This window comes from Helianthus annuus, chromosome 9 (genome assembly GCF_002127325.2).
Source record: "Helianthus annuus cultivar XRQ/B chromosome 9, HanXRQr2.0-SUNRISE, whole genome shotgun sequence".
NCBI classification, from domain to species: domain Eukaryota; kingdom Viridiplantae; phylum Streptophyta; class Magnoliopsida; order Asterales; family Asteraceae; genus Helianthus; species Helianthus annuus.
In genome coordinates this window covers 150,703,619-150,714,147 of record NC_035441.2, presented here as the reverse complement: position 1 = coordinate 150,714,147, position 10,529 = coordinate 150,703,619, and the positions used below count along the sequence as shown (strand labels likewise).

The 10,529-nt window shown below is 36.7% G+C and overlaps 1 protein-coding gene across 1 annotated transcript; it reads right to left on the bottom strand.

The window, feature by feature from the left end:
• Positions 1-1,293: 1,293 nt before the first annotated feature.
• Positions 1,294-5,237, bottom strand: LOC110908191. The gene is made up of 2 exons (XM_022153090.2): positions 4,989-5,237; positions 1,294-4,551 (listed from the first exon to the last, which is right to left on the bottom strand). Exons 1-2 carry the CDS (start codon positions 5,000-5,002, stop codon positions 1,317-1,319), a joined length of 3,249 nt encoding a protein of 1,082 aa, XP_022008782.1. The 5' UTR covers positions 5,003-5,237; the 3' UTR covers positions 1,294-1,316.
• Positions 5,238-10,529: the final 5,292 nt, after the last annotated feature.

The following is a 10,529-nucleotide window of genomic DNA, read 5'->3' as shown; positions in this document are numbered from 1 at the left end:
TTGATGGTTAGAATGTGAATGCTCTAAAGTTGAAACAAAAATCAGCAAATTTTGGCTAATGTACAAGTTTAGCTTCACAAGGTACAAGTAGGCAAAGCAGTACTTCCGACTTGATCACAAGAAAACATTGCTGGATGTAAAAAGCATTAGGAACAAAATTGGACCACACCATTTCAAGACTTAACACAAATGACAACCAGACCAGACACTTGATGTCCGAATTCCACATATGCAATGCAAAGGGTACAAGTCAACACAGCAGTCAAGACGAGACGTCCATCATTAAAACAAGGAATGACATAGGACCAGCTTCTTCGAAAACTAAACACAAGTTATGACTCATAACCAGACACATGATGTCATCGTCGATACTATGTACAACTTTCATTGCGCGTCGCTATCATTCGTTGGCTTGTTCAAGAACACCAAAAGGACGACACAAAATGATTCAAGGTAACATGTCATAAATGATCCGTGTAGCTGGTTGGTTGAGTTGGGTCGTTTTCAAGAATATGAAATTTGGCATCTTTAATCTTTTCCAAGGGACGAAAATCGACCATATCTTGTTGTGATTTCTCATTTTCATGTGTGAAACAAGATGACACGTTGCTGGGCGCCATTAAAACATGAAAGCTACATATAATCTAACAGATTGTAAGGCGCCATTTTCGCAATTAATCCGAGGATAGAACATATACATATTTAATGCAGCAATAGCTGTAAGGGAATCAATGTCACCTTTAATGCAACCAGCATTACAACTTACAAGACTCGTTAAAGTAAAGGAATGACTATGGACCCTGTATGGTGCAGCTCATTGACTCGGGTCAAGTCAAGACCTTAACATGACTGCTAAAGAGTGATTCTAGAATCGTTAAAGAGGATGGTTAGACATGAAAATCTATATAATAGATGATTATATGTTCCGTAGATAAGCAAAATTTCGAGCCAAAAACGATATTTTGTGATATGTTCCTAGAACTATGCATTCTTAGAGGTGTAGCCAAGTATTGGATATTTTAAATCAACTTTTAAGGTGGGTTTCAGGTAATGGGAATCTCAACCGGTAATTTTTAACCACACAAGATCATATACGGGTATACCCAAGAGAAACCCGAGAACCCAACGGATATCAGACACAGTTCTACAGTTGGGAATGGGACTTGAAGTACCAAAACCCGTCCCATACCCATCCCAACTTATGGGCTGTGTATATAGCGTAATTGACCTTTTTTTAGAAATTAGTTTAGACTTTTTTATAACAGACGAAAATCGAATAAAACCCACACGAGATAGATTAACTAGGCAACTTTTTATTAATCATTTTGTTTACAACTTACAATATCTGCTCCAGATATTGTAAAAAGTTCTTGTGGGCTGATTTCAAAAAAGCTAACAAGGTTATCTTTAGCAATGGTGGGCAGCATAACTGAGCCCACCTCAAAAACGCCCAAATCACATAGCTGAAGGTGGTAATCCCATATATTATACCCTGGTTTTTCTTCGGGTTTAACCGCTTTCCTTTCGGCCCCAGGAGCCCGTTCGAACGGGGTGGGGGTTTTGGGTGGGGTGGAAGGCTTGTCTTTAACGGGAACAACCGTACTAGAGCCACCATTACTAAACGGGCTTCTAGCCCGAACGTATTGACTGGGAGATAACTGAGGAGATCTTTTCGGTGTGGAACATTTGACTGGAGATAATGGGGATGAAGGTGTCGAGTTGCTGCTATGGCTACTCAGCCCATCTAAATAGCCCGTTAACCCCGTACCCGAACTCCTTTTCTTCTTTCTACGTCTCGCTTTGTCTTTTCCCGTTTTAACTGTAAGATTCTCAGGTTTCGGTGACTCAACCGCCGTAGACTTCAACTCCAGATCGGATGCTTCTGGTGACGACAATGACAACGATGTTACCACCACTTTGTTTATCGTATCCGGTTTTAAACAAACATCTGAAGAATGTGTTTCGGACAAGTTTCCATCTCTGATAATGACCGAAAACATATACGAACACGCCATGAAAATTAGAAGTACGGAAACAAGAGCCGCAAGGACAACCTTCTTGAACTTTATCCAAAAAAGCGATCGTTTGCATGTCGTAAGTGTTAGTTTCGGAAGACTGACTTTCACGGGTACAACCAATATGCCACCAACCATACCCAGTTCAAGATCCCGAAGTACCGTTTCCACACAAGTTTCCGCATGATACGATACTATAATCTTTCGTGATTCCCCTGGCTGTAACGCAAAGCCTTTACAACTACCCACCACAAACCCATCCAGTTCGCACTTCGTGCCCGAGATTGTAATTTTGTCAACTTTTACGGGCAAATCTCCGGTGTTCTTCGCATAAAAAACTTTCATATACGGTTGACCATAGTTGTGCTTGAGCTCGATGGTATGAACCGGATCCGATCCATCATGTAAAATCAACGAAACCAAACCTCCAGATCCACGCAACGATAACCATTCGACACCCGAGAGATTGTTTCTAACAAGAGCCGAGCTTTTCCACGCACACCGGCTCGATGGGTGAAACACAACCGGCCCAAGAACTGTCTGTCCGTGAGGGTGAACATAGGCTTCTGTTAACGCATTGTGTGGTATTGAAAAACCGTATCGCGAAGGGGCCGTTTCACTATTAAGAACCAAAGTGTAAGATGAAGATGTCTGCAAATATTCATCTGATTCTCGGCATTCGTTAATAATTTCTCCGGAATTTAAAAGCAGCTGCATAGCAACGGGTTTGTCACTCGGGTTTACGACTTTGATCCATTTAGTGTGATGACTGCCAATGAGAACCACCGGGAATATAACCTCGTGATCATCGAGTACCGAAATACCGTTTTTCGTCCCCTGAGATCTCCAGTTTCCAAGTATCGATTCATCAGATTCTGCCGTTTCTTTCGCCTTCGATACCTTGAGTTCCGACGGTTGATGCACATGAACGTTACGGGATCTTGATTCTGCATAAGAATGTGACCGTGAACAAAGACCGGCGAAATGACTGCAAGGAATCTCAAGCTCGGGATCATTTGATTTATTCGTATGTACAACCAATTTGCAGTCCAAATTCGTATGCAGATTTGGAGTATAAGTAACCATAGCCACTTGTGTCACGGTATGAGGAAACAAGATTAACCCTTCGACATATTTAGACTGTAACGACTCGATGTTGTCACCAACTGTACTAATTTTGACCACGCTCAGTAAATCAGGACCGTCGTTTTCCACCAAGAGGGAAACAACGGTAGTTCCGTTGACATCACAAGGCATTAAAACATCGAGTGAAATCGAAAGACGAGTTTCAAGATCATTAGATTTCGATTTCCCTCCATATTCGGCTTCGAAAACTATCGTATCCACGTTATCTCTTGAAGCGTTATTCAGTAGTTGGACGCAAAAAGAGCCATACACGTTTGTTTGAGAACGATACGGGAACTCTACCTCTAGAATCGGCTCATTGCTGTTCGAGCCAACAGTCCACGTCTTTTGTGGCCTTATTGCCATTCCCAGTTGACCAAGTTGACCAACTTTAACATCTACCCACTCTTTAGCACTATATTCAACAGAACCGGCGCGATCAATCATGCTGCAAACACCATCAACCACATAAGAAACGTTCCCCGAAGAAATCGACATCCTAGCACTTACTTCTTTCAAATGCAAAACTTCGTTAGAAGGATTGGATAGCGATATAACCCACGGGCTTGAACCTGAACCAATTGACGATTGTAACATGTAAGGAGGTTGAACCGCAAACCCTTGAGCCCGCACCAAAAACCCACCCGAGCTCGTTTGCAATATTAAGTGACCTGAAGACAAACCTAACTGTTTTGGCAAAAACACAAAACACAAAGACGCAGTTTCACCGGGCCTGATCTTGATTTCAGTGTAATTGCAAGGATAGAATTGTGTGTTGGTACAGTATGACTCAAAAACGTTTAAAACGCTACTTTTATGTCTGTTTTCCACTGTCAGATAAGCTAATGAAGGAAAATGTAAATACTTTCGGCCCCAGTCAAGTAACGGGTGGCTAATTTGTACACTTTGTGACGAAAAATCATTCACACGATTCGATTTGATCCTAAAAACAGATGATGTGTCATTTTCGTCATCACTATCACGAACACTCTCTTTTAATTCAAGTGAGCAAGAAACAATACTCCCATTCATTAACTGAAAATTAGCACGGTTTGGTTGCGTTGTCCCTACAACTACTGTATCATCTCGTTTAACCCCAGAAAAACCCGAAACATTCGCTGCATCTGTACTATGAAAATCCGAAAAGAAACCAGATAACGTCGAAGGAAAACAGAACAAGTCCGAACGTCTACATATGTTCTCAAGATTTAGATTCGGTACCGAACTTTGAACCTGAACCAACACATCTTCTGAACCCGAACTTGACCCACTTTTATATGACCCATACTCATCATAGCCCGTTAGATTCTGGGTCCCGGTCATGGTACATGGCCCGAACGTTGTAAGCCATAAAACCGCACACAATGCAACAACCTTATAATGCAATGCTTCAACATCATGGCAAAAGCCCCTGAATATATTAGCAAGCCATAACAATTAACAACCCAACAATATTATCAGAAATTTATAAAAAATAATAGAAATTTATTTGAAATAATTCAAAGGATTATTTACAGAAAATGAATACAAACATGGTGATTACAAAGTTAACAAATAGGGAAATCAGTAACTCCTATTTTGGGCAAATAAAATCCAAACAAAATTTCAGTTTAATTAACCAAATTTACAAACTTAATAACTAAAATAAAAAACCCTAAACTAAACAGTAAAAATCCACTGATGATCATCAATAACAAAATGTCAAATTGACAGTAAAATAAGAAACTTTCACTCTAACTAACTCCACTACTTAAAACAATCATTAACCCAACAAACACAAACAAGAACACAAAAACATCAATCAATAACAAAAAAAAAAAAAAAAAAACGGATAAACGATGAAGTTACCGATGATGAATCATGGCCGTTGAGCTAGTGATGATGATGATGATGATCAACAATCAACAAGTTGTTACGAGGAGATGAATCGACGAACGAGAAACGGAAACATGTGATGAAGTTTTTGTTAGGGTTTTGAAAAGAAAATCGTCGTAAAAATACGCTTGGAAAAGAAGCGCATATCAAGAACACACAGTTACACCTTTTACACACACAGCCAATGGATGGCCTCGAAGAACGAACGAGAAAAAAATGAAAATTGAAATGGAAAGGGAAATGTTCTTTTGTGAAGTTACGGAAATGCCCTTGGAGAATTCTTAGGGTTTAACGACGCCGTCATAGATAGGGTTGGTTGTGATTAATAAGAGCATTCACATTCTATCCACCAAATCTTGAGAGATGGGTTTTTAAATTATAAAAAGTGGTTTAAGTGGTTGTGAGTAGAGGAGAGAGAAAATGTTACTGTTCATCTGTATATTTGGGGGGACACTGTTCACCCTGTATAATTTTTTAATATATTTTGAAAGTGGTTGTGAGTAGAGGAGAGAGAAAATGTAATATATATTGAAAAGGAGAGAGAAAAAGTATTTGTTTTTAGTGGAAATATATTGATATAGGAGTTGTTTTTTAGTGGAATGTATGTATATTTTTAGTGGATTGGATGTGAATGCTCTAAGATACCCCTGACTGTTAGGATGTGGGGACGAAGGAGAGGTGGGGGGTAAGATAGGGATTTTGCACGCCCGGTTGTATTGGAATTAGTGGTTTGTTTATTTATTTTTTAATTTACTTGTTTTGAGGGTTTGTTTTAGGAGAGGTGGGGGGTAAAACAGGGATTTTGCACGCCGAGTTGTATTGGAATTAGTGGTTTGTTTATTTATTTTTTAATTTACTTGTTTTGAGGGTTTGTTTATATGGTGACAACAGGTGGTGGTATATGATGAGTAGCTCGAGATTGTTTAAACTTATGTTAAAAAAGTTAGAGTAAATTGCTAAAATTGTATCTGAGTTTTGGGTATGTTTGTTAATTTCATTCAAAATAATTATTTTGTATCATATTGTCTTTCACTTTTGGTATTTTTTGTCATTTTCATCCAAACGTTTAACCTTTTTGTCAAAATCGTCCCTAAGATTGGAGATTTTTTTGCTATTTTCATCCAAGTATTTGACAGAAAAAATAAAGCAAATTAGACTTTTGAATGAAAATGACAAAAAATCTCAAAAGTGAAGAACTATTTTGTATAAAAAAAATATTTTAAATGAAACTGACAAACATACCCAAAACTCAGGGACAATTTTAGCAATTTACTCAAAAAAATTATGTTGGGATGATAAGTTTTTTTTTTTAATTTCAAACTTGACCCATTTAATATTATGTTATATACAATAATATACACACACATGAAAGTCAAATACAAATAAAGTTTATGTGTGTGAATCAAAGGGAAAAAGGAGCAGTGGCAATTTTATAAATAAAAGTATTTATATAGCGTACTTATGTAACTATATTCTAAACTAATTAAAACATATAACTACTCTGGAGTGACTACACAATTATGAAACTATATTATGATCCAATTTAAGTTATCATATAAATTATATAATCGGATTAAATTATTCTAGTTATATGTTTAAATTGGATCATAATATAGTTTCATAATTACGTTAGTTATATATTCATTAGAGAGTAATTATGTAATAAATATCTAATTTATTATTTAGTTGAATCGGTTATCTACCTCAAATGGTACGGGAGGAGAACTCTACAAATAAACGTATTTGGGTGAGAGCGATTTAGGATGCATGGCCTCCTGTCAAGTTTTCACTCGTATAGCCAAAGCAAAATTATAAACTTCAGATGTGTAAAACCAACAATATTTGTTAGCATGATAGATAAAATGTTGTATGCATTCAATCACCAATGGCATGCGATGTTAACTACTCGTTAGTTAGAGAATATTCAACTTTAAAAATAAAAATAGATGGAATCTTATTGCTAATTGGATGTTTAAAAGTCAAATTTAGAGAACTTCACGTTATATCTCAAGAATCTTGATGCCTTTGTCAACATCAATGATGCATCATCAAATAATGCCCAAGTTAGTATTAATTAATATAAGTTATTATCGTCAGAAATAATTATTCACGCAACGTATCTCACATTGGATTTTAAAGGCATAAACTATCTGAATTTCAGAATCGTATTTTGTATATAAGTAAGAATTTCCCCATGCGATATATGCAGCGGATTACAAAGGCCATTTTTTTAGTTTTCAGGTCATAGTTGTCGTATACAAATGTGGCGAAGTTGATCAAAAGAGAAAAGAGAAGTTTGAATTATTATTTACATTTTCACTTGTTTTCGCTATGTAAATTTAGAATTATCCATATATTAATTCATAACACTGAAAGTAACGGTGACTTTTTTGTTTCTTTTTTTTTTTTTTCTCATAATAGACTTTAAGGTTATTTATTTTTTTAATAAAAATTTGGTTTTCTGTTGCTATTTTACCACAAAAGTTACATGAGATTATTTTTTTATTAGTTTTGTTTTAATTTTTTTCCCGGATTTGGTTATCGTTCGGTTACTACTTAACACGATTTTTAGTTGTCACATTTGATCCCTCACGTTTTTTACCCTCACGACTAATACGCGTCGGTATAAATTCAACTCCGTCTATGTTTTATGTCACGTGAGCCAATTGATGTTAGAAATTCGTGTTTTTATTTTACGATTTTCCCGGTTTTGATCGTAGTTTGGTTGCTACTTATCATAGTTTTACGCCCCCCTTGCAAACCAGGGGGAGGGGGTAGTTGTATAATCCATATATATTAGTTCATCACATAGGGAGGAATAGTGACTTTTTTTGTCTTTTTTTTGCATAGTCTATTTTAGGGTTATTTATTTTTTTATTAAAACTTTGGTTTTTTATTATTTTGCAACAAAAGTTAAATGAGTTTCTTTTTTGTTAGTATTGTTCTAAGTTTTTTTTTCCGGATTTGGTGGTCGTTCGGTTGCTACTTAACACGGTATTAGGTGGTCACATTTTGTCCCTCGTGTTTTTTATCCCCTCGATTTTCTAATACGTGTCGGTATAAATTCAACTATGTCTATATTTTACGTCAGTGAGCTACTTGGTTGTAACACCTCGAAATTTTGCGTCCTATAAAGTAATGACACGTGTCATAAGTTTGCACGTGGTAACAAATACTACAGAGGGACTAAAGTTGACAAACATAGAAAGTATGTGAATTCAAGGGTTCAAGATGTCAACAAGGGATAAATATACTTTACAGTGACCCTACATGATGCTCGTACCTTCAAAAGAATAAATCATGGATCATACGGAACGAAATGTGGAAGAAAGTGAGGAATTACAAACTACAGGGGCCAAATGTGTCAACATGTTTAAGTTATACCTCTGAGTGACCCTTTGGCATACCCGAGGCTTTGTAACGGTAAATTATACTCACTAGAATGCGCGATATAAATTTCATCACGTTCCGTTACAAGAGAAAGTTTTGACCAAATTCGTTTAAGAAGGGTTAAAAGCGTCAAACATTGAAAGTTACGACTTTTTGGGTAATAATTGTCACACCCCGACCGCGTATAACATGCAACCGCGGCGGAAACGTCGGGGAGTGTTGAGACATAATTTATTGTTTCAAATCCATGGCAAATGAAGTTTCTTTTTATTAATCAAACTTGAAAGTTTACATCGTTTAAACAAGAATCAAAGAGTACATAACATAAATTAACTAGTTCTTGTCTCATTTTAAGTCACTAAGGCACAGGTCCGCCTAAGTATGTCTTGATAAGTCCTATGCATCATCTCCTGAAAACACATGTGAAAATAGGTACGTCAGCATAAAAATGCCTGTGAGATACATAGGTTTTGTGAAAACAGAATTCATGACTTATATTTGAGAAAATGTTTAGTCATGAACCTTGTAATTTGCTTTGTCTTGTAAATCATTTGAAAAAAAACGATAAGATCAGATGATATGTATAAATAAGAGAATAATGTATGGTTAAATGAATAACCATGTAAAATGAGTTTGTATAAGATGAGTTGTTTGTAAATCAAGGTCTTGTGAAAAGTGTGTTATTTGTATAAAATGTTATATGTCTCAAATTGAAATGATTCAAATAACGCTACGATATGTAATACCATACAAACACTTATATGTAGGAAGTACCAGCGGCGTATCCACCATGCTTGTATCATATTACACACGCCTCGCTACTTAGATTACTTACTCAAACCAAACCATCAAGATGAAATGTTTAACAATTGTGGAAATGTTTATGTATAGTCAAATGTCTGTTGTCAAATGTAAATCATGTCAATAGATGCAACTGGTTCACACGGTTCAATGGTTACAAACGGTTCATATAATCAAAGGGTTAAGACGGTTCACATAGTCAAATGGTTACAACGTTTCAAAATGTAGTATAATGTGTTCATATGCTGGATGAGCATATGCAACGGAAATGCGATGTAAAACCATGTACTAAGTATGCACACAATGGGCGTACGTAGCATGAAATGTATTGTAAAGTGATGTACTAAGTATGCACACAATGGGCATACGTAGCATGAAATGTATTGTAAATCGATTGTACTAAGTATGCACACAATGGACATACATAGCATGAACACAATGAAATCATGTACTATATATGTACTAACGAACATAAAAAGCATATAATATGAAAACATTGAAAGCATAAAAGTAACAAGTAGGCACATGTGTTCCACCCCAAAACAGTTTGGAAAACAGTAAAAGAGGGGTCTATGTACTCACATAAACTCCTCGAAAACATGTAAAAGATGGGGTTCTATGTACTCACCTGAGATTGCTTTGAAGTCCTTGTATAACAACCAAACACTGCTAGAGATCACGGATATCAAACGGCACCTAATATAGGTAACTATGTTAATATACCGGACCTAAATCGGAGGATTGGATAGGATGCGGGTTCGTAAACCAAACGAGTATGGAGACTCGTGTAATATGGTTTAACAAAGCCCACATGCTAAAGTGAAACTTAACCTAAGTGCTTACGACCCATTACGACCCATTTTGGTAGCTTATGCTACCTTAACGCGTCGTTCGTGTAAAACGCGCTTGGAACGCCTAACGTCGTGACCATAAGGTATAACCTTGGAAGGTTATTCCCTATACAACTATGGTCACCTAATGTGTTTGGTCGGATCCTAAGGATCGACCAAATGGGTCGGGTTCGAAAGTATAAGCGATTGTTTAGATCGCTTACCTTACGACCCTATATAAGCACTATACTAAAAGTGACGAGCTAAGCATGTTAACACATGCTTAACTAAGTTTAGAAAACAGGTTTGGTATCAAAACAAGCGGTTTTGATACTCACGAGTAGTTTGGTTACAAAATACGCAAGAATGCGCATTTTGGCCGAAACTACGACTCGTCACTGAGCCTAGATAACGTGGTAATCAGTAGGTATAGTCACTACGGACTATAACCATCGTGATCACGCTCACGTTATGAAGTTCCAACGAACTTCGT